The sequence below is a fragment of the Lates calcarifer genome, linkage group LG21, assembly GCF_001640805.2.
Source record: "Lates calcarifer isolate ASB-BC8 linkage group LG21, TLL_Latcal_v3, whole genome shotgun sequence".
NCBI lineage: Eukaryota > Metazoa > Chordata > Actinopteri > Centropomidae > Lates > Lates calcarifer.
Genome location: NC_066853.1, coordinates 18629107 through 18654201, shown reverse-complemented (window position 1 = coordinate 18654201; position 25095 = coordinate 18629107). Strand labels below are relative to the sequence as shown.

Below are 25095 nucleotides of genomic sequence, written 5' to 3'. Positions count from 1 at the left end.
AAGCATTTCTGGATCCAGATTATACATTGTATTCGTTTTGAAATCTCAGATAACATCTAAGGTTGCCATATTTTTCAACTTTGATAATATAATGCTGCCATCTGCTGGGCAATGTAGACCAAGCAGGTTTGCAAGTACATGCAATCCAACAATGGTAACAACTGAATATCAGCTTTGTTGCTGATTTCATGTTGATTTCCTTTCATCATGTAACTATGTTGAGTTTAGACTAGAAGTAATCTAGAACAGTTCCCTTGGTTAAGTCCAAGTGAAAAGGCAGTACTTAAAAGTACTGTGCTTAATCTCTTTAGTCTCATCAGTTAACAAAGTCTGAACTCTGAAATGCTCACTCAGGGTTCAAACTGCTTTGAGGAGATAATTTTCAGTGGTATTTCAACAGCATATTGTGTAAGACTGACCCTCATCTTACAAGTCTTGTAATGATGTGTAGGTATATGTCATGACAATAGTATTGCGTGATAATGACCAGTCAAAGATAACGAGTCTGTGTACTGTACAGTGCCATATATGAGTGCCCACTGTATGTAAGGAGTGCACATATAAAATATGCATAAATACCATACACTGATTCCCAGAGGAACAAAATCCACATGAAAGCCTATATGAATGTTTTTTTTTATTTCCATCTCAGTCTTAGGGGGCTAAAAATAAGATTCATGTTCAATAAACACATGTTTTAATTGCTAGAGTGTAAGAGCGTAATCCACAATTCGGCACAATTTATCTAACAACTAATCATACCAAGAAAATTGGAGAAAGACTTTCCACGGTTATGTTATCTATAATTCATAAGAAGAAAATCAACAGATTTCATAAACAGATATCCAGCATATTGTTGACTATGTTGTCCAATTATTAATGTGGTATCAGACCTGAAAATCCTATAATAGCCTACTTGTAATACACAGTTGTGCCATCTGAGGAAAGAAACACCTTGGGCAAGGTGTGATCTGCAGCACATTCAAGAGTATTAAAATTGCAAATATAACTAAGGTCCTTGAGAAAACTCTCAGATAAGCATCTTTTTAATGCTTCTTTTTGAAAAATATGCCTATTAGCTAAAAAAGGAGCAAGAGCTGTGTGTCCGAAATTGCAGAAATGTTCTTTCTGTCTTTTATTCCAAAGAGGTCCCCGGCGAAACAGATGAGCAGCTTCCATAAAAAGGTGGTTCATTTATTTTAGTTTATCGGGCACATGTGGCCATGTGCTTACAATCCATTTGCGTGTTTGCATGTGTAACAAACAAACAAAAAACTAAAACAGTAATGAATACACAAGACTGATTTTCAGGAGAGGGTACCTCAGTGACAAGGCACCAGTTGAAAACCAATGTATGTTTATTCTCTAGGTCAGACCACTACCTCCCTTCAATGCCAAAATATATCTGAAAGACGTCACAACAGCCTTTCTCATTTAAGAACTGGTAGAGCTGCCCAAGGTCCATGTGATTACCTCTGTTCCCATGGGGGTCAAACATTGCTTCTTCAAAGCCTGTGAATTTGCGCAGGGAGTCTATACTTTCAACAGTCCCGCTGTCCTCACCCGGACGATCAAGGGGAATATCCTCTCTATGTCGAATCATGATCTTCTTCCATGTCAGAACCTTCACTCTGTGAAATGGGAAAAAGTTTAGAAAAATAATAAATCTTGCACCTCAGCAAGCTTCTGGCTGTGACATCAGCTGCTAAAAATAACCACACTCAAAGTACCTGGACCAGAACTCTTCACAGGCAGATTGAGGCCCTTCCACACACACAATACCAGGCTTCCCAGGCATGCTAAATCCTGACAGGCCCAACTCCTTGGACCACTCCAAGATGTTCTTCCTCTTTGTCTTGTTGTAGATGTGGTGACTGTAGATCCACAGTCGGCTGAACACATCCTCTGGCCAGTGGAGAAGAAGACTCTTTCTTAGGAGCCGGTGCTGCTGATAAGCTCTTATTAATGAAGAGCTGCAGGTTGTCTTTCACCCAGTCCACAGCAGAGAGCACACATACTTCCCCCTGGCAGTTTTCCATAAGGTATGCATTGAGATCTGCATGGAGCTGTGTCTGCTGGGCCCTGTTGAGGCCAGTACAGCTATGGCACAAATAAAAAATGCTGTAAGAAGGATTCAGAGCAGAAAGTTTCCATCCTTGAGAGCAAAAACTTCTGATGGAAACATTGAGAAAGCTAACATTTGCACAACAAAACAGCACAAAATAACCATGACATATCTTCAAGAGACTGACATGCTTACCAAAAATTACTTACTTAAAATGAATGACTATACCCAATTCAATATTTTTAAAAGCAAACTACAAGTTGTGTTTTTCAATTAATGCTGCTGCAGTATTTTGTATTGTGATATATACCTATTATCTCTTGTCCCTAAATCTCTTCTCAAGATAGCTAGTTTACTGATTTTATTATGACAATGTAAGGGGTGTGGTTTGTATCAGTAACTGGCAACCTGATTAAAATGGATGGGAGAAGATAAAGTAACTTATCCTCCAAAGCTCCAGTTCTCAGTAGTCATTGATGGAGGTTGATACACATCATCCTTACCCCTTCAGCAGCTTTTATACTAGTTTTTGTAAATCAGATGAATTGAATATGTGGCTTCACAGCATAAAGTGATCAGCAGACAGCACATTTCTTAACTTCCAATAAAGCAATAACAGTAGAAAATGATCTCCCACTTTGCCACCGTGACATAATCCATTTCCTCCGTGTTATTAGTGTGTTGCACATATATGTCATTTTAAATCATTTCATTTTCAAATAAGACTACACTGATTGCACTGTCGTCCTTGGCTTCTTTCTGTGTCTCTTTTATAGATCAGACTGCTGCTTACTGCTGCAGGGTTTATGGAATGAAAGCTTTCTCACACAGAATGGTAAAGTTGAAACATGCGTGCTTGAGTTATTAATGTCTGCTTGATAAGGAAGTCTTATGAAAATGTGAAAATGTTAAAGTATCGTTAGCAGTAAAATTTCAGGAACTAATTTGACATTTCCTACCCAGCTTGCTCCTATTCGCACGTGACTGCTGATCTAACATTGCATGATATATACATATTGTGCTGCTGTTTTGCAAGATTATCGTTTTCAAATTAACAGTTATATGCATGTGAAGAGTCCATCACCCACAAAGCAAATGTAAATGTTGGCTTACCGGACTGTTATCTCTGGTAACACACTGGGGTATTCAGATGGATAAGCACTGGACACAATGACATCCATCTGAGTGGACCAACAAAACAAGAAAAACACATTAAATTATTACATGTTTAACATTTAACACAACACAGTGGTATACCATGAGAGTCTTAATCGGTTACCATCCCCATGCTTGCAGTGTCGAGCTTCTGTTTGATGAGAAACTGAGGTCTGGAGGGAGGAGGGGTGTCTGCTGAAGCTGAGCCCTCCACATACTCTCTCAGCTCAGCTAGTGCCAGCTGGTCTGTGAACTCCAGCTCCTCCCGGGTGGGAAACATGCTGGTCAGCAGCTCTATCTCTGCAAGCTGAGACTCAGCCCACTCCAAGTAAGACATTCTGATAAAGGCAAACTAAAGCGTCGATCTCCGCCTCTATCATACATTTAAAAAGTAACGTTTTTAATAAACAGCTTTCTATCCAAAGTCAAAGATACTGTGCTTTTAGGTGAACATGACGCTACATGTCATTAAACAAAATAACAAATGCTAACAAGTGACATGTTTCTTTTCAAGTCAGCATAATAAATCAGCAGCATCTAAAATTTTAACATTTAACTTGCTACAGAAAAGTCCCGTCGAATCTGAAGAGATAATGAAAGATATAGCCATATGCTGTGTTAAGAAAGCTGAACATGCAGCCTACTATGTCCCCTACCTCCACGTAACCCTAGCTTGTGATCAATATTTGTTTCGACTCGGACCGTTTCAGACGACACACACAGGAAACGCACGTACCGAGCTGTAAAAACAGTGACACCATTACGTTTTGTTCCCCTGTTGTCCGCATGTGTCAGCTGGGATTTTTCATCCAAATCAGCGGAGTGATTTTTGCACATATCAAAACTTTATAGACCCCTTTTCTTTTCCGAAGGCTTTATTGTAATGCTGTATTCGGTTAACTAAATTAAATATGTCCGGTTTAGGGAATTCATCCACACAAAGTAAACGAAACTGAAAATTGTTAAGGTTTTATGCTCCGTATGTGACAGTAAGTTTGACGTTAAACGTTTGTCGGTTTAACGAGATATTATTACTTGCTGTTTTCTTCTGGCACTGAATGATCTGGTGCTAAGTTGTGTTAAGCAGCATGATGATCTGATAGAGCTATATTAGCTAAAGCTAGCGTTACCTCAGATTACCCCTGTGACTGATTTCCTTTTTTTTTTTATTATCTCAAATTGTGTTCAGGTGAAAATGGGAAAGAAAAGGGGGAAGGACAAGAGTTCCAGAGAGGACGATGACATTGACCTTACAGGTAACTATATCATCATCTTCATATCATATGACAACCTGTGGAAGGCCTAGGGTGACTTTCCCTCATCTGGTTTTACTTTCTTTTATACATTTTCGCAGGTCCATCCTGTAGGCATATCAAGAAGGGAACAGACCAAACTCTACTCAAGAAACTTTATGGGCATTCTGATTGGACTAGTTGCCAGGATTGTAAGCATGAAGAAAATAAAGAAAATAACAGCACTCCCCTGCCACAGGAATCTGAAGAGGAACAAGAAACAGCAGGCATATGGATGTGCTTGAAATGTGGTCATAGAGTGAGTTTATTCAACCTGTTAATCATTCAGACGTTGACAGTGTATGTAGTGACTTTTTTGCTAAATCACCAGTCATGTCTTCCTCAAGGGATGTGGACGAAATGCTGAGCAACAGCATGCCATCAAACATTATGAGACTCCTCGGTCAGATACACATTGCCTGGTGGTCAGCATGGACAACTGGAGTGTGTGGTGAGTATATTGCTGTGGTGGGTTAATTTCAGAGGCATACAGGGGCCTCAGAAGTATTCAGTCACTTTTTGTATGCTTAATTGTGTTGTAGATTTAATTGTGAATGGATAAATTGACATTTTTTCCAATTGATATACACCCAGTAATCCATATTGACAATAGAGATATGTTCTCTTCGCAAGTTCTTTTCAAGGATCTCTCTGCATTTAACTACATTCACTGTAGGAGCCACACATTGTTTGCTGGGGATTATTTGGGTTTTGATTTGTTTGGTATGGTTGCCACGGTGATATGTGGGGTTTGGGTCACGTGGGCACCGTAGATGGCAGTCGTAGGTTATATTAGGGGCTGAATCACCTGCACTGGGTGGAGAGAGGAGAGTCAGGTAGCCGTAATTTTTTGTTGACCGCCTTTTGTTCAGTTATGATACACATATGCAAACAGTGCACGTTTTACATCTGATCCGCGCGTGTATCTCCAAATAGCCGCTGTAGTAGCTGTTGTGTTTATCATTAAACATTCTGAAACTTACCTGGACTCAGCATGCTTCTCTGTACTGGCAGCGCGTCATACAAACATACAGGACCTATCTCTACCTCTCAGGCAACGTTAAAGGGCTGGAAAGTCGCCACATTCACCCTTCCTTCAATTCAAATTGTACACACAAGAATAGAAAATTCATTATTTTCAAGGAAAACTGAAGCGAATAGGATGAGATTTAAATTTTGGATTTTTAATAAATTGGCAATAATTTCCAAAAACATTCTAAAATTCAACTTACAAAAAACACTTTGTCATTATGGGGTTAGATAGTGAAGACAGAAAAATGGTAATTTTATCCATTTTGAATTAAGGGGTCTGAATATTTTCTGAAGCCACTGTACATTGTGTTTGAAATGAGAAGTACCTGTTCTTTTTTTCATGTGTGTCAACCTGGCAGGTGTTACATGTGTGATGATGAAGTCCAGTACTCCAGAACTGGACATCTGGCTCAGCTGGTGACCAATCTAAAAAAGCAAATCTCTGCAGATCCCGTAAAAAGACCACAGAAAAGTATGTACCAGTGGGAGGTTTATCATCACTGTGAATATTTTATCAAAATGTATTACTGGAATGACATATCTTGTAACAATGTCCTCTATGTCATGTTTGGTTATTTAGGAGTGAAAGAGGAAAACAGCCTGTTGGAGGTTGAGCAGAAGACAGAGGCTGTAAAAGCAGAGGAAAGTGAGGACAAGGAGAACAAAGAAAACAACAAGGACAACCAAAGGAAAAACACTAAGAAAGAGAGTGTTGGGAAATCACAAAATTCCAGCACAACTGAAAACAAAGGTGGTGTTTCAGTTAAGGGGCTGAGCAACCTGGGAAACACATGTTTCTTTAATGCAGTCATTCAGGTAGGATTATAAAATATCAGTGTTGAGTTGAAGTGAGAGAAGTCGCAAATTCTAGAGCTGTTAATTAATTAATTAATTAATTGCTGTCATTGTATTTTCCAGAATCTCTCCCAAACACAGCTCTTAAGACAGACTCTCAACAAAGTGACAGGAGAGAAAATGAGCGTTGACATTAATCCTGGTACCTCCTCAGATCTGGTGAGTTGTTATTCTTGATGTAACAAATTTATCCCACTGTAACAGATTTATCTTGCGTAATATACACCGTTACACGTTACATTAACACTTGTTTTTATTATGATTGCAGGAGCCATGTCGTAGTGCAATTAGATCAGCCTGGATCTCTGACTTTGGCTATGTGCCAGCTACTCAATGAGATCCAGGAATCCAAGAAGGGTGTGGTAACACCTCGGGAGTTATTCACACAAGTTTGTAAAAAGTGAGTGTGACTACAGATTGAGGAATAAGTTGACTGTAAGATGTGCTTAAAATGTACTTCCTGTCATCGCTGCATTCTAGCAATTGATCATCTCGTTTCCTTTCTGCAGGGCTGCCAGGTTCAAAGGATTTCAGCAGCAAGATAGCCAGGAGCTGCTGCGCTACCTTCTGGACGGGATGCGAGCCGAGGAAATCAAAGTATGCATTCAGTTTAAAACAAATCCCTGCATATACATCATACTGGTAAAAGATTAACATTGAAAACGTACACAGTGGCTGTCCAAGTGAGGAAATGCAAAGAACTGTGGCTATATAGCCTTTTTTTTCTCATTTAATGACCTTAGAGATTCTACTCTCTGAGAAAGCCACTCTGTTAGGTTGGTTAGTTTTCATGTGAGGAGGTTTTATAAGGGTGCAATCAGAGCACAGATGGGCTGAAAGAGGCAATAGTGTATCAGACACTTACTTTTCATAATTTACATTTAAAGAGTGTGTCTGTTTCTACAGAGAGTAAGCACAGGGATCATGGAGGCATTGAAACAATCTAGGAAAAGCACAGATGCAGAGCAGCTGAAAAGTCTGGTAAAAGGTAAGTAACTGGGATATAAATTGAATGTCATGTAGTCAATGTCATTTAAACAAAAAAATATCCTACAGTAATATACAATCTTGATACACCTTATAGTTAAATGTGGCCCTCTGACAGTGAAGTTCTGATTTCAGAATATGAGAAAAATGGATTTCCAAAAAACTTTGTTGACCAAGTTTTTGGTGGGGAAATGACCAGCACTATAATGTGTCAGCAGTGTAAGACGGTATGTATTCTGACCAAATCTTTTAGATAACCTGTCACAGTCATGTCAGTGTTAAACTAAAAGGCCACTATTTTCCACTTGCAGGTTTCTGTAGTCACAGAAATGTTTTTGGATCTTTCCCTACCTGTTTCTGATGAGGTAAGGTAAAGCCCTTAAAAGTGTTTTTCTTTTTGACTTTTTCCATGTTATATGTGAGATAAATGCATATATCCTCTTATAACTACATCTTAAAGGCATATAGAAAGAAGAACCAAAAAAAGGGAGTCCAGAGGACCAGTGAGTCAAGCCAGGATGGCAGAAACAGCCCTGCTTTGACCAATGGAAATGATGACATTCCCACTGGTACAGGTAGCAAGTACCAGCAGAAGAAAGCCAAGAAGCAGGCGAAGAAGCAAGCAAAGGTACCTCAGGGAATGTACACAAAGGCAGTTGTTTTTTCTTGCCTTCGCTTGTCTCTTTGATGGATGAGTGTTGAATCATTGTGTAAATAGTCTGTATTGTTTCCTTGTCTTTGCCTATAGCATCAAAAGAGGCAGCAGAAGCTTGAGAGCAGAGTCACTTTGGGCAGTCTCACATCTCCGAGCCGCACAGAAAACGAACAGGCGGATCCTCCTGCAGATGCAAATGATGGGGAAAATGCTGAAAGTGAAACACACGAAGAAGCCCAGCTGAGTGAAGGAAATCCTGCACAAATCATCGCTGCTGAGCAGGGTGTGACGAACCTTGACACGGTCCAGGCCGAGACGGAGAAAGAAGAGGGCGAGCATTCAGTTACTGAGTGTGACTCATCAGCTACGTCATCGGTCAGCAACCGTTTTACCGTCTTATCAGAGGAGCAGCACTCAAAGGACAGCGTCTTAGATGATGAGAAAATATCTGACATGGAACAGGAAAGCAGGGGAGGACACACAGCTGGTGAGTGAAATGGAGAAAGTAACCCTGGATGATGCTTTCATAGAGGACTCTGATGCTGTGGAACAAGACATGGAGACTGAAGATGAGCCGCCGGAGGGTAAAGAGTATACTGTAGTAAATCAGGACCCAGAGCTGGCCTTCCACACTTTGGCTGCAAGAACAGCCCCTGAGAAACAGGAGTGCTCAGTACAGTCATGCCTGTTTCAGTTCACAGAAGTGGAAACCCTCACACAAAATAACAGCCTGCTGTGTGTCACCTGCACTAAACGGCAGGGGAACAAAGACAAAGCTGGAGGTATGTGGAATTTCTCTCCACGAACATATTTGACCTACTATTAATATGTTGACTTGTTGTCTTGATATTGTACAAACTAAGCGTGTTTGTGCAATTTGAGCAGTACATTATCACAAATCCAGTAGTTCTCTAACAAGACAAGTGGCCTTATTTTCTAGTGTTTCTAGTATCTTCTCTTGAAGTGACTCACTTTTCCAGTTGAGAATGAATAAAGCTTGTCATCTTCATTTGTGCTCTGTTCAGGATCCAAGAAGAATATCTACACTGATGCCTTGAAGCAAATGCTGATCTCCTCCCCCCCACCAGTGCTCACCCTTCATTTGAAGAGATTTCAGCAGGTATGGCAGAAGAAAATTTCTTGGATCCACTGTCAGCCAAGCTGTTTTAAAGAGCATGACACACTATTGTTATTGTTGTGTCAGTTTTGTGAGGTGCTGAAACACAATAGTTTTAATGAGATCACTTTTGTTGTTTCCTGCAGAATGGATACAGTATTTGTAAGGTGAACAGACATGTCCAATTCCCCCTTGTACTGGATCTAGCTCCTTTTTGTGCGGTTAAATGCAAGGTAAATACCAGGATTAATTATTAAATATCAGTACCCATATTGGCCTATTTGTTTTATTTTAGTCTGAGCACTAACAAAAAGTTGTTTCCAAACAGAACTCGACAGACGGAGATACTCAGATTTTGTACAGTTTATACGGTATCGTAGAGCACAGTGGAACAATGAGGTCGGGTCATTACACGGCATATGTGAAAGTACGACCTGAGAGTCCTAAGCCCTCATCTAACGGACTTGCAGCAGAAGGTAGGTGTACACATGCATTGAACAGAGTGATAACTTGGTCCTAATGTTTTTCATATCTCTACTAACTCATCACTTCCCTTCAGGAGATGCAGAGCCGTCCAGAGGATCCTGGTTCCATATCAGTGACACAAGTGTTCTGCCTGTGAGTGAGAGTAAAGTCCAGAGTTGCCAAGCCTACCTCCTATTCTATGAAAGGACCCTCTGATCAAACTGTGCCTCACTACTCAGGAAATCTAAACAAGCCAACCTACTGCTGCTGCTTCAGCTCCATAGCTGACCAACCATGGCCTGTTTTGCCAGTGACTCAGACTGGGCTGTGATGACATTACATTCATTACACACATGGGACATTTCACAGTGTTGACATTTTCATCACAGTAGTGTCATACAGTGTTTCAGGTATTAAACAGAACGATTATGTTTCTCATACTCTTGGGAATACAGCAAGTTGTGACATGAAAGTCAAGATGGAGATGAACAGATTGTGGTGGTGGATTTGTTTATTGATTTGCAGGCGATAGATGAAAGTTGGTTAAATGATTTGTAAAAGAAAATATTGATATATCTATTTTTTATCAGTGTCATGTAACGAAATACTCAAAAAATAAGAAAAGTTTATCCTGGCTTGTTTGTGGGTTTTTCTGAGTCTCGGACTGAGCATGCGCAGTAAGTGCAAACAGTTTTTCCGGGTCTAAATTGTCACATGACGAGAGGAAAGTCTTGCTCCGGATGACCAGAGTCATCTTTACCCAAAATTTACAAATGGCAGTGTTATCCAGCTGACATGGCAGGTCAGTGAACATTTGGCCTTTTAAATTAATGTTTATAAAACTTACTGTCTCAAAAGTTTTGGGGCTTTTTTTCGCCAACAACAGGAAGCTCGCTAGGCGCAGTTATAGCTAACGGTCTGGCCTAGCGTAAAGCTTGGACATTTCCTACTATTACATTAATATCTGCAAGAAAATGTTGTTATCGGTCACTAACATAACGTCTTGCTTTTATAAATTTGGATATAGTTCGCTACGCTTCTCTACCAGGCCCAGCTGAGTAACTTGGCTAAATATGAGTCAGCATTTTAAACTTGCTGCCCAAGTTAAAGAGTTAAAACGAAATCCATCCAGGCTGCAATAACTCACTGATCATCTAAATGTTAAAGCTAATTAAAATTTGACAAACAGCTGTCTGCCTACTTCTTTATCCCAGTCAGATCAATTGCAACATAAGTTCTGTGTTTTGCGTACACAATCGTACATGTACTAGACCATGCCGTCCCCAAACTGAAGACACTAATAACGCTAATAACATGCATTTAGTGTCAAACTATTATGACATTGTAGTAGACTTTAATGATTAGATTTACATTTTATGCATTTAGCTAACTCTGTCAATATTATGCTTAAATGAGGAGGCACAGTAAAGTGTGTTGCGTAAGGACACTTCACTGGTTCATTGCACCTCATCTGTTGTCCACAGGAATAACTTCACTTGAGATGCTTAAGGCTCTGAGGCAAGGTGGTACATTACAGTAAAGAAGTACATTGGTACAGTGGTTTTATATAATTATAAAACTCAATTTTTGTATATCTTGAGTTATTTCACTAATGCCAAGAACTATCTCCAAATGCCTTATTTAAAATGTTACCCTAGACCACAAGGGATTATCCATACTATAAAAATGTGATTGGTAGCTGTAGATTTTGCCTCATCGCCCCACCCATATCCCCTCCTGCTGTAGATAGAATCCAGTGGGGCTGCAGCGAATAAGTAATTAGTTACCAGTCAGTCTGTGGCTTCTTATCTTGATAATCATTTGTTCTATAAATGTCAGCAAATTGTCAAAAATGCTTATGACAAGTCTTCAGATGTTTTGTTTTGTTTTGACCTACCAACGCTCCAAAACCTAAAGATACTTAGTATACTGTCATTGAAGAGAAATGGAAATAGAGCATTCACATTTGAGAAGCAGGAACCCATGAATTGTTGCTTTGTTTTCTTTAAAAATTCCATATTCACACAATTATCAGAATTGTTTACAGATTAATTTCCCATCAAAAGGCTAAAAGACTACACACTGTGGTCTATTTTGACAGTTTTTTTGTATTGATCATGATGTTTTTTGACTCCCCTCCCACTCCCTCTGACACACAGGCTGAGCTTGAAAGAACCATGTCGCTCCAAGCTCCTCGCATGTCAGTGTTCACTTTTCAGTCTGCAGTACACAGCGCACATGTTCTTCAGTGTCTGAATGACCAAAGGCAGCAGGATGTCCTGTGTGATGTGACAGTGGTGGTGGAAAACAGGAGCTTTCGGGCTCACTGCTCCGTCTTGGCTTCCTGCAGTGAATACTTTCACAGCAGGGTTACCAGTGTCACCAGACAGAATCCTGTCATCATCTTGCCTGATGAGGTCAGTGTCCTGCTGTTCAGCTGTGGGATTTGGGAAAAACTGTCATCATAAATTTTTTTTGGTTTATCCATGTATGTGATGTTGGTTACAGTGTACTCTGTACTTAACATGCCGACTTAACATGATACCAGTAAATTTTGACTAGAAGTCATAAATCGGCACAAAATAAGTAATATAGTTTGGTCACACTAAAAGAATGAAGCTCTTTTACAGAATGGCTGCCATGTTAATTTGACTGTTATGTAACACTTAGCAACCTGTTGTTATTTATCATATGGACAACACACTTGTGTGTGACACCATTACTATATATCTCTTAGCATTTGCTCATTTTTGATATCTGTAAAACATTTATGTGCATGTTTTAAAGGAAGTTACAAATTTCAGGGCAGATATGTAATGGCCCCGATGAAGTGGATAGTCTCTGCTACTTTTTTGAGCTGGTGAAGTTTCATTGTAGTATTTTATACTGGCATGACTTTTTCGCTACGGCTCAACAATTTGCTGTATATCTTTTCCCCCAGGTGACTGTAGAGGGGTTTGAACCTTTGCTTCAATTTGCCTACACATCAAAGCTGCTCTTCACCAAAGAAAACATTCATGCCATTCACAGCAGTGCTGAGTTTTTAGGATTTCAAGACTTGGAGTCAGCGTGCTTTGATTTCCTCATCCCAAAGTTTTCTGAAGGCAAAAGAACCCCACAAGAGGTCAGGCGTAGAGCCTGTTGTCGGAGCCGGGATCCCAGCACCAGTTTTGGCTCCAGCATAGAGAGCAGCCAACCAAAATCATTTGAGTCTCACAGCTCAGTGCCTTCAGCAGGTGATGAACAAACAAACTTCCCTACACAGTGTCCTCAGAGCGCACAGGGTCAGACAAACAGTGGGGAAGAACACTTCTGTTTGGAGAACTGCGGGCCACAAATGGCCCCCTTATCTCTAGAGTTAACAGCAAATGGTGTGTGCCCCATGTTGTCTTTGCCATGCGCAGACTCTGACAAAGCAGATCATCAGTCTCAGTTCTGCGAAAGAGACATTTTAGAGATAGGAGAGGTGTGTAATCAAAGTGAGTTGAATTTGGCAGACTGTGACTTACCCTGTGAGCTGTCAACCCCAGGGGATGTGAATCTGCCAGACCTCATAGAGCCAGCAGGCAGAGATGTTAAACAGACTGTTGAGACACTTGGTGCTGAAACCAACTGTAACCCTGGTTCATGTCCACTCAACACATCAGGGGCAGAAAATTGCAGTGAGTTATTAGAGCAGAGTGAGGCTGGCCTTGAACAGAGAATAGCAGGTGATCTCTCAGACCCTACATTAACTGCTTTAAGCCATGAAGAGGGATTTGGGGAGAGGAGCAGTGTGGAGAGGGAGGTGGCTGAACATCTGGCTAAGGGATTTTGGTCTGACCTATGCCCATCTCAGGCTCAACCACTCCCTCTGGATCCAATGGACCAAAACAATTTGGCAAAAGCATCAGACTTTCATTGGCTTAAGCAGCTGGACTTGAGCTCCAGTGCAGGAGACTGTCCTTTCCTCAGGGACCTTGGGACAGGTGATGACCCAGCTCCACGCACTGACACTCTGTCCCAGTCAGAGAAGAGCCCCTACATGTCCTCCTCACTCAACTCTGGGGAAGATTCAGACCTGGACACAGATGGAGATACAGAGGCCAACAACAAAAGAGCAGCAGAGGTCATTATGATAGACAGCTGATATTTTTATATATCCAAAAATATATATATTTTTGCTTATAGTTTATAGATATTAAGTTTAAAAAGTTAACTCCTAAACCCTGAACTCTACAGATTAAGCTCCCATTCCCAGTGGAGCAGATCTCAGCACTGAGTCGGAGTGCCTTCCAGCAGCTTCTGAGAAACCATCACCTGACTCAAGATCAACTGGAGTTTGTTCATGACGTTCGTCGACGAAGCAAAAACCGTGTGGCTGCACAGCGCTGCCGAAAGAGGAAACTAGACAGCATACAGCAGCTAGAATGTGAAATCAAAAGATTAGTAAGTCGCTTTTGATATCTCCAGTGATTGCTACATGTTGTCAAACACTATATTATGAAATTTAGTATCTTTCCTTAGCTGTACTTAGTGACCTTCACTGACCTCTAGTGGTGAACAGTAAGGAATGCAGAGATGTTGATGGGAGTACTTTTGCCTTCCTAACCAAGTGTCTGACTCAGCCCTCACTTCCATTAGACGTAACAAAAAAGTGATATTTTGGGAGAAAAATGTCAGTATGGTAGGTAATTTGAGTGCATTTACCACAGAATTACCTGGACTCTGTGTGAGGACCACAAGACAAAAAATATTTATGACAAGAGAATGCATTGCCTACTTCTTCATTGAATTTACATGGATATACATTCTCTAGCACATGTAGAATGTTACAGAATGGTTACAGATTAATCTGACTGTACCAGAAATGTTTGAATTCAAATACTGTGAATGAAACATAAATGAAATGGTATGAAACAAAGTTTACAGAGTAATTTTCAGTTGTAATTCTTTGTCCAAAACAAAGGCTGGTGAGAAGTAAAGGGAGTGACTTTGCTTTACTATCATCTTTTCTGCAGAAAAGTGAGAAAGAACGACTGCTGCAGGAGCGAACTGAGCTGGAGCAAAACCTGGAGGAGACACGACAGAGTCTTTGTGGGTTATGTAAGAGTGTCAGCATTGAGTCTGGTTCTGATCAGGACCACTTGCAGCTTCTTGCCAAGCTCTCCTCACCAGACTTCCCGATCGCCTCCCCAAGCCCTGGTTGTAAAGAAGAGGAGTCCGAGATCACTATTGAAATGGTAAGTTCAGAGTGTGACTCGAGCGGACCACCTGCAGGCTCAGTTGAGACTGCTGCACCAGAGATTGGCACACAGACAGAAAAGGCAGCTTCTCCACAGAGCTGCCCTGATCCTGCATCTTTGCTTAACGCTTGTCTGGATATGAACAACAGCTTATAATTGGACTAAAATTCCATTTCTAATCATGCAGGACCATGGGCGGGGTGCTAACTTTCAATATATACTGTAATCCCCTTTTGGGACAGAAATGCTTTCCTGTTTATTTCACTCAATAATTTTCTGCCTGATAGAGGTACAGATGGGTAACAAATTAAAGGAAAAATCTAAGGTGTTGAATCACCATGTGCCACCAGAACAGCTTCAATGCGCCTTGGCATTTATTCTACAAATCTCTGGGACTCTACTAGAGGGATTGAACACATTCTTCCATAAGATATTCCCTCATGTGGTGTTTTGATGATGTTGGTGGAGAGTGCTGTCTAACATGTTAGTGCAAAATCAACTACAGGTGTTCATTTGGGTTAAGATCTGGTGACTGCGAAAGCCATAATATATAATTTACATAATTTTCATACTCATTAAACCATTCAGTGACCCTTCGTGCCCTATGGATGGGAGCATTGTCATCCTGGAAGAGACCACTCCCATCAGGGCAGAAATGTTTCATCATGGGATGACACATGAAAAACCTGGTATTGATTTGCACTGACCCTTCCCTGTAAGGGCAAGTGGTTTCAATTCATGCTAACAGAATGCCTCCCACAGCGTAACAGGGCCACTACATGCCCTCATTGTAGGGGTCAGGTATTCAGGCCTGTACTGTTCCCTTGATGCACTCTCCCACTTGTCGAAAAAATGGTAAAGAATGACTCATCTGACCATATCACTTTTTCCACATCTCTGTAGACCAGCGCCTATGATTTTTGCACCACTGAACTCTAAAATGTGCATTCATCTTTGTAATGAGGAATTTATGCACTGCAGCTCTACTCTGATATTCCTTTCTATGTAATTGTTGATGGACTGGTCTTGCTGACTCAGTCTGATCATGTGCTGCATTGTCATTCTCAGTCACTCGAGGAAGAGTTGCTTTTCTGTTTGTCCTTTCTCTTTGCACTGATGCACGAGCATCACAGTAATCAAATGTCCACCGTCAACCACAATTTCCAACACTATTTCCTGTTGCCTTTTCCATAGATCTAAATGCAAATGTCACCAGTTGAGCAGTCTCTTTGACCGCAGCTTCTGCCATCTGGGCCCCAACAATGAACCCTCTTTCAAAGTCACTCAGATCTTTTCCTTTCACCACCTTGCCATAAAGCATGAGGGGATATAAAGTGCTCAACTGTCTCATTCAGAACACCTGTGTGGAAGCTTCTGCATTTGTTAAGTTTCCTTCAATTTGGCACCCATCTGTATCTAAAATTGACATATAGAAATGTCAAATATCCTTAGCTGTATTTCTAATATGCATTTCACTGTAGTAAACACAGACTCCAGTATTCATCATTTTGACGGTGCAGACAACTTTCAGGTAATTCCCAAATGTTTCCATTTGTAAATTAGGAGGACAGATCTTATAATTAAGTTTGATTTTCTCAGGGACACTCATAACCTGATGTGTTTTGATGTCTAAAATAATTCTCTTCGCACACCCACCCCTCTCCCTTCCTTACACCCACACAGACTCGCAGTTTTGATAATAAGATGTTTCTTTCATTCTAGGTTAATTAGTTTGTTTCAATATAATATTGACACATACTGTTTTATTCCACCAGTATGCTTTGATTAAATATGCACAGCACTAACAGTACTTTTTACCGTAGATTTCAAGGAAGTGTTAGAGCTAACAATAACATGTATGATTTGAATGAATAACTGTCAGCTTACCCCAATATTTGAGGAATGGTTGCAGTGTGTCAGACAGTGTTAAAGGGGAACATAAGGAATTATGTTATTTGATGCAAAACGTGCCTTATGCAGTAGTATAGAATGAATAGAGAAAGATAATGGCAATCTTTATATATTCTTGTCTCAAGCACTGTAGCACATTAACCCCGAGCCCATATTGATGGCATTCTCGTATGTTTAGGTCTGTCTGCATGTTGAGTATTTTTTATTATATACTTTCATGGATTACAGATTGAAATAAACAACATTTTGTTACCATTCCGTGTTTCTTTTCAGCTGACAAAAAGCAGGATTATTTTTTGTTCTGTTTATGTACAGTACCACTGTTTGGCCAGTAGATGGAAGTACATCTCTATTTACCTCACTGGCTCTGCCAACTCATAATAGACTGTCAAGAATACTTAGATGGTGTGAACTGTTCCTTCTGCACTTTCTCTGCAAGAGATTGTGCTCTTTTTAGAGTTTTTTTTTTTTTTTGTTACCCAGAAGTCATGTACTTTTTGCAAAATTATGCTGCATAACAGTAGTGTGAATGGATTGGACTGGATCTAATAATTAAAACTGAGCAGCTATATACAGATTTATCAATGTTGTGTTACTTCTACAGAGACTGGGACTAAATTAGACATTCTATATAGATGAAACTGGGGAAAATAAGGTGTAAACGACAGCCATCCCCACAGCCAAGCAGTGCAAGTCCACTTCTAAGACTTGTTATGCTGTGAATGAAGGAAAGAGGCTCCCACAAAATGTAATTTAAATCAAGTGAAAAATAAAATCAATTCTGACTTTGATGCTTTGAGTTTCTCAAACCATAAATAATTGGGTTTATCATCAAACAAACCTATCTGTGTAGTCTTACATGCTGTATCGTTGGAACACCTCATGGAACAATTATTTATTCACAAATGCACAAATTCCAATTTACCAAGATGCTGATTTAGAACAAAGCAGTCATTATTAAAGCAGTTCCATGCATAAAAACCTGGGCCACTGGAAGAAAAGGAAAACAGACAAAGTTACCAGACTCACTGTATCACCAATACGTAAACAGAAGCTACTAAAAAGTGAAACTGTTGTGATGTTCATTTCCTGCATTTGACACAAGTGTCAAAACTGCAGCAGATATCCCTCGCTTCCCTAGAAATGGCACACATCAACAAGTCTACATGTGCAGGTCCACATGTAGACAGATTATTTTGGTACCTATAGGTGGTGCTGGTTAGACTGCTAGGTTGGCTTCATTTATGGTACAGTGAAGCAAAACAAAATGTGACAAACAGTAGATTCTGATGCTGTCATCTGACAAGCTCTCCTGTAGCTACTAACATGGTACATGTTAGGCTACTCTCTCAGAGTTTTCAGTGACAGCAGTTCTGAAAAAATATGTGTAATCCTTATCAGTTTGAAAAATGCATCATACCTTCAACAAATCTACACATCCTGTTCAAATATCCATTTTTGAGCAGAAAAATAAGTGACACTCGCTATATGACTAAGTTACTTTTATTTTTGATTGTTAAATGTGTTTGTGGACCTGTTTCTGCTGATGGCGGACTGTGAATAACCATCCTTGAACTGCCAAAGGAAAACTTGGACAAATGTTATTTAAGGTTTAAAGTTGCTGGATTTCTCAGAATTATAATGTGAACTGACACTGAGTGTCTGAGTGCTCCCTCTCATCTCAGAGTGGAGATTTTGTACCAGAAGTCAAACAAATCAGTACTAAACAGAACAGCCATTTCAGGAAGGCTCCTTTAAAGTTGAGGAAGCAATTTTGTCAAGATGTTTTTGTCTTGCGATATGAATTTCCTACTTCTCTTAGTCTGGACAGTGCTTGCGTTGTTGTTTTGTGTCCTTTAAAATAGGTACTGTAGCACTTGGGGACAATGAAAGTAAAAAGCAATCTTGTTGTGTTTTCCTCAGAACACAATCCTCAAGGTTAAAGTGGTAATTACACCAGCAACCCTGAAGCAACTAATAAAACTCGTAGCTATCTTTGAGAAGTTGACTCGCACACCCACACACTGACACACACAGCCGCAACTCTAACACTACAAGTAGCGTTGCATCTAAAAGTCAAAAGGATTAGATGATGATAATGCCACAGACATCAGATATCATCTCCCTGTGCTGCCATGACACACATCTGTAGAAAATCCTCAAGTTGATGCTTGTCAAAACTGGCATCACCTACAAATACCAAAGCACCCCATTATGAGCATTATGAGTCGGACCTATTTCAGAATTTCCCTCCCAAAAATTAGGATTCTTCCCCGGTGTTTATGTCTTGTATGCACAGTTTAGATTTTGGAGCATTGTAGCTCAAAAAGTAAGATTATCCTCTTTTGCAAGCTACACAGGACGAGAGACTTGATTTGAGGAGGAAGCAGCTGTGCGGCATGGCAAGGTCAGAGGCCCATAATCCGCGGCCTCATTCATGCGAGATTAAAAACCTGCTCTGAGTTCTCATTAAGAACGCAGGGTTAGAAGATTAAAGACCAGCAAACAAAATGAAAGCAGTTTAAGCCCAATCCTGGAATTCATCAGAATACCAAAACCTTAAACTGTCATTACAACGTGAGATTAATGCAAAGCCCCCTTGAACTCTGTATCTATCTTGATATATCTTCTGTCAGAGCCTATATTTCCTTTTCTCCCAAAAATCTAGATCAAGATCTTTCTTTTTTTTCTGTCATTTTTCTCCACTTCCATCTTCTGATTTTCTTTTTCTTTTTTTCATTTTCATTTTTTAAAAGCATAATAATACATTGTCAGTATGAATTGCCTCAGATTACTGTCAATATAAGTACCGGCCCATTTTAATTCTTTTGTTTTGTCACACAATATGTGGTTTTATTTTTATAGTGTTCTACTACTTCTCCAGTGTTTCTCCAGTCATTGTCCTCTGACAGACACACTCCACAATACGTAGGTAGCAGGGATTAGGAAACAGGAGGCAAGGGGGGGGTGAAAGGATTAGAAATTAAAACATCTGGAAGTTAGCTTACTTGCAAAATTGCTAAAGCAGAGAATATATATGCTAATAAAACTGACAAACACTACTCAGTGTGCCACTAACTGACATTTCCTGCAGGCTAACACTGGCCGATTCTTTCAGGACCAGAGATGCAAATGCTATCTGGTGGGTCTTGTTAAACAAACAGCCCCACAGTGAGATAGATTACAAGATTGTGCTTGCTAAAAACATCTTTTCCATATCCACTTTAATTTTGAGACAAACATGAGATGCCTGAAAAATCACACAATCCAATTGTTGGAACATCAGAACGATATAAACCAAAATCCGTGATATGATAAAATTGAAAACTTCACTTCAGTGAACACCAGATTATTCCCTGATACATCAATTAGCTTTTGGATTCCTTTTTATTTTCTGTAAGGACAGCAGTGATTCTGTCATGCACTCCTGAATGTAGAACTATGGAGTAGGCATACAAATAGTGCTGAAGTGTCTTTAGAAGAGGTGTAAATCCTAGAGAAAGACACAATACTTGTATAATCAATCCCAGCATAAGGTCCATGACCTTCTTGCAACACAACATAAGTCTTATAAGCTGTTGAGCTACTGTATCCTAACTGATTACATGCTGCAGTCACTATGAACTTAATTTTGGTGTAGTGCAGAGAGAAGGGCTGTATCCCATTGACAGGATTATATAAATGAGGACCATAATACTGTAATCTCCCAGAGAAATGAGAGAAACCGGGGGACATGCCGAACCCAGCTAGCTAGCACCCTGGTCTGCAATTGACAGATTATTAAACAGCTGGTTGTACAGTGGCAGATTACATTCACACTTGTTTTCAAGTCCCTCACTGTGTTGCATTTTATAACATTAGAAGCACAAGGAAAAGTGCCTTTCAGGACAAGATCTGCCAAAGAAGTCACGCCGTATCACAGTCACAGAGAAATTGTCAGAATTTATCAGTGTCAAGAGCCAAGTGGAAAAGCAAAAATGATGCCTGCAATTCTGCCAAGTACATTGGTTTTTAATTAACTTTGCTGTTGTGAGAGTTGGATTCAGCAGAGTCATTTTTTTCAGCTCCGCAGCACAGAAAAAAAAAAGTTTATAGGAAGCCATCATCCTTCAAATAAAGTCACATACTGTAGTTTATTCATGCATTTGGCATGTGTTGGTGTTGATTGGGTTCAATAGAGAGACGTTTCCAATGTTTGCCTTTATTATAATTGACCAGAATTAGTAGTTAGATCCTATTACATCCCCAGTCGCTGATTAACTTGGGTTTAATTCATGTTATTTGGAACATTTTCTCTCTTCTACTCTTTGATTTTTATGGAATCTGACCAATGAGTGCAATACCAACTACACAGTGACAGATGCAGTCAAAAGATGACCAGTTCACTTGGGTAATTTAAAGTATTTATGCTGGTGGCTGAAAGTGCTGCTCTATGAACACTTTAAAACATTTTAACCAGGGACAAAGGGTTCATCTTTATTAATAAATTTATAAGAATGCATAGAACAGCATTTAAATAAATTAATTAAAAACTCAATATTTTTTTTATAGGTGCAGACTAATTCTTTTCTTAAGTTGTGTTTTGTATGGCAGAACAGTAATGAGTAATCCTGGCCTCTTGGATTTTTCTTTCCATCACAGCACTGAAAGGAATCCATTGTTGAAAAAGAATAGATATTTGATAAAATTGTGGAAGGAAAATCTGTACAAAAGGAAAAAATACAACACACTTAACAGCTGCCAGGTCAGAATCAAAGAATTAATTGGACACTGGACACAAAAACAAAAAAAAAAAAAATGAAAAGTAAAAAACAACATAGAGTTCCAAGTGATGGTTTGATTTTGACCTGGCCTCATACCTTTTCTTTGACTGAGACAACGCAAAAGAAACTGGAACACACAGTGTTTGCCATTCAGAACTGATCACCACAGGCTTCTGTAATCTCTCGATTGATTATTTTTGTTCTAGTATACATTGGTGGTACTTGAATACTTAAAATTTGCTCTAAATGACTCCTGTTTTAATGCCAGAATATCTTGTATGTGTCTCCTTGTTTTGTTGGTGGGCAAACAATTTGATTTTAAATCTCACATCTCAAATTGTGGCCAGGGACAGTTAAAAAGTAACTTTTGAAAACGTATGAAAAATTATATGAATCTGATCGTCAGTGTCATTATGTGCACATGCTTTGTTGATACTGAATGCAACACTAAAATTTGATTCTCGTTGAGTGTTTGGGCTACCATATCTTAATTGAAGTAATGCTGTCAGTGTGATGCATGAAATCGTATTGTTTTATCTTAAAAATCATCCAATCATAATCGCCTTCTTCGTTTGTTAATTGGCTCACTATAGGCATCAATATTTTGCCTGAATACACCACTTTAGAAAAAAACAACAAAACATAGTGACTATAAATTGAGGTAATAATTGTTCATGAATCCCACACAACTGTCCAATAATCATATCAAACCTGAAATTCTGTCACATCATCTTGGAGGTGACACAAATCCTATAATACGCAGACAAAACAAGCTAAGCTCAGTGTCACCTGTGACATTTGGGGGAAGAGGAATTTCATTACATCGGCTGGATTTTCTAATCTGTGTGTCAGGACCCCTACTATTTTAAACCAAGAGTGTGTAATTTATAATCCACTGTTTATAATCCACTTCCTAATGAGGATGGTATTTACAAGCCTAAGCCTGACTGAGGTAAAAATGGGCTTGAGCAGAGTTGACAACAAGCATAGAGAAAGGTGACTCAGGGATGCTAGAAGCTACTGCTGAGCCTGTGGAATGTGTCATAACATAAGCCAATGTGATGACTTAACCTCCTTTAACAATAAATCCAGAGACCATCTTTTTATATCTGCTGCTCTAGGACTGATTGTTTTACATTCTGTGCATTTTCACTAATGCTTTTAAGTGCATGACTGAATACACTGCTTTACACCAGTGATGAATGAATGTGGGCAAAGAGATTTGCAAATACATAATAGTTGGTTAGTCTAGAATACTTCAGACTGCAAGCAACATCTATCTATGTATGCCAAAAATAAGACCTTGGTGACATACAGTGTATTATGTAAGCATATAAAAATAATATGTGAAATAAAATAGTGTCTCTCTTGTGTAGGCCAAAAACAATAACAATCAAACCTGAGGTTACTTAACTCATAACCTCTGTTCTATGATAACATGAATGAAAATTGTTCCCCAGAAATGGCCAAAAACAAATGTTTGAAAGAGAACTCAAAAGTATCCCAATCAAATGTGCAAAATGAGAAAGCCACGTTTTCAAAAACATACTAATTTTACAAGACCTCAAAAGAACCCAAAAGATTTATGGATGAAATCAAGTTTGTGATAAAGTTCTCATGTAGTAAAGGAAAACACTGAGCATGCAGAAAAAGGGAGCGATCAAAACCAAAACAGAAATAAAAGGGTTAAGAATGTAATGTTCTCACATAACTTTAGTCATTCTGAAACAATTCCAACATGACAAAACTTATACATGCATGTTCATGAACTTCATATGATACAAAAGCAAAAAACCAACAAACAAAAAATAAAATAAAATAAAATAAAATGGTATAGACATTAAGCAACTCAATGAATAAAATCTTGAGGGAGCACTCATTCATAAACAAATTGGAAACAACCATCACTGAGTAAATCAAAAGATTTTTTGAAATACATGAGTACATACAAAATTGGTAAGAAGTGCTGTTATGTCTGTTTCTGTGCACTATAAATATGAAAATTGCAAACATTTTATATCAGAATCTTTTCAAACCTACTGCAGTTATTGAAATTAACATGGCAAACATGCCTCAAAGATACCACTTACCATCACTTACCCACAATATCATGGCATGACAATGACATTTTTTCCACACAAAACAATGTTACAATGTTACAAGTTTTTTTGCGAAAAACAGAAAGGCCAAGATGGTCAAGTGTTGTGATGTCAGAAGTTGACAACCATCTGTCATCATAAAAAGGGTTACAAACGTATTCTTTCAATCAAGACTAAAATGTTCATGTGCTCTACATCAAAACTACTGAAAACACTAAATTCTGCATTAAAAAGTTATCTGTTTTGATTGTAACAATGCAGTTCAACACATTCAGACTTTAAATTTTTGTTGGCCCAGTGTTTATTGTAGTCCTCTGATGACAAAAATGACAACGCAAATGTGTAGTAGGTTCAGAACAGTCTTGAGATTGACTCCCCTAGTGTGTTAATACTTGTTGTGCCATTCGCACTGGCCGACACTCACCTCCTCAATGTCCAAGTTTTTTCTGGATTTGTAAATAAACTCTCCAATTGCTACAAATACTGAGAGGACTAGTCCAGCTGCCAGCACAATAAAGATTCCCCCTATGTTTTCCACGCCCAGGGCACTGGCCTCCTTGCTGTCCTCCTCTGGACAGCCATTCCCCCTCCACCATTTCTCCTTCATCATGTGCAGCTTCCCTTCCTCCTGAAGCTGCAAGATGGCGATGGTGACCTTGTCTCTGTATGGGGAGCCTACAGCGAGAAACAGCAGAAAGATTAAAAGCCATTTTTACTACCATTACCAGTCACATAACCTTTAGGTTTGGTGTTTTGTAGACATTTAGGGAGAATTTATGAATTATCATTGTTAGCGCGTAATTTCTTACTCATCCCTCTTACCAATTGGGGTTCCCACACCATAGCCCTTTGAATCTATCAAGCCTCCAATCTGTGTGAGGTTGCAGTTGCGCTGGCTGATGTACTCGATGCTGGTCGACTCCATCAGAAGAGCATAGTCTGTGGTGAGGACCCTCTGAATCCCCTCCCGGTTGTTTTTCACCAAGGCTGTGTTTTTCCTGCTGCTCATGAAGGCCCACATTTTCTCATAGGTTGAGATCTTAGATTTCTGTCGAATCAAAATCAGGATTTATGGAGGTTTAAAACAATGCATCTTGATGCTCAACACAGAAAACAACATCAGAGGGTTTTAAACAGAACAGATAATGTTGATACATGGTCAGTGGCTTGTTTCTAATATTTCAAATTGAACTATCTGCAGACCATCTGCTGACTAGAGCTATCATTTTGATGCATAGCAGGGAATGGGATGTGACAAGTGTGTACAAATCCATTTAACCTCATTCAATTACCACTGTGCATTCAGATAAACCGGTGGATGTGCTGCAAGCAAAACAATAAATCATTGAAATCTGTATGGAAACATTGGCCACAGGATTTTGTTAAGCTGCACGTATAAGGAAGTTTCTAAACTACAAAGCTTTAACCCTACAGTTTTTTCCCCCAACTCTGTTTTCTGCCAACCTATCAGACA

At 39.4% G+C, this 25095-nt stretch overlaps 4 protein-coding genes across 5 annotated transcripts in view; 2 read left to right on the top strand and 2 right to left on the bottom strand.

Moving 5' to 3' along the window:
* Positions 1–626: 626 nt before the first annotated feature.
* rwdd2b (RWD domain containing 2B) lies at positions 627–3899 on the bottom strand. Its single transcript, XM_018665362.2, is given in 5 exon segments — positions 627–1631; positions 1731–1915; positions 1917–2100; positions 3179–3246; positions 3345–3899. Coding segments are annotated over 5 exon segments (903 nt in total). The 5' UTR covers positions 3558–3899; the 3' UTR covers positions 627–1378.
* Positions 3900–3981: 82 nt separating this feature from the next.
* Positions 3982–10258, top strand: usp16 (ubiquitin specific peptidase 16). Its single transcript, XM_018665363.2, is given in 19 exon segments — positions 3982–4209; positions 4410–4476; positions 4575–4771; positions 4860–4963; positions 5904–6016; positions 6125–6360; positions 6463–6565; positions 6682–6799; positions 6909–6996; positions 7306–7387; positions 7522–7613; positions 7698–7751; positions 7847–8014; positions 8135–8515; positions 8517–8823; positions 9067–9161; positions 9305–9391; positions 9487–9634; positions 9718–10258. Coding segments are annotated over 18 exon segments (2556 nt in total). The 5' UTR covers positions 3982–4209; positions 4410–4415; the 3' UTR covers positions 9840–10258.
* Positions 10259–10288: 30 nt separating this feature from the next.
* LOC108876064 (transcription regulator protein BACH1) lies at positions 10289–17014 on the top strand. Its single transcript, XM_018665361.2, has 5 exons — positions 10289–10425; positions 11783–12040; positions 12565–13731; positions 13845–14051; positions 14624–17014. Exons 2-5 carry the CDS (start codon positions 11801–11803, stop codon positions 15002–15004), a joined length of 1995 nt encoding a protein of 664 aa, XP_018520877.1. The 5' UTR covers positions 10289–10425; positions 11783–11800; the 3' UTR covers positions 15005–17014.
* Positions 17015–18534: 1520 nt separating this feature from the next.
* LOC108876063 (glutamate receptor ionotropic, kainate 1) overlaps positions 18535–25095 on the bottom strand; it is a 30622-nt gene continuing 24061 nt past the window's right edge. For both annotated transcript variants that reach the window (XM_018665359.2, XM_018665360.2), the window contains 2 exons: positions 24444–24669; positions 18535–24296 (listed from right to left, as the gene is read on the bottom strand). In XM_018665359.2, coding sequence (XP_018520875.1) covers positions 24007–24296; positions 24444–24669 — 516 coding nt within the window. In that variant the 3' untranslated portion in view covers positions 18535–24006. The remainder of the gene's footprint in view (positions 24297–24443; positions 24670–25095) is intronic.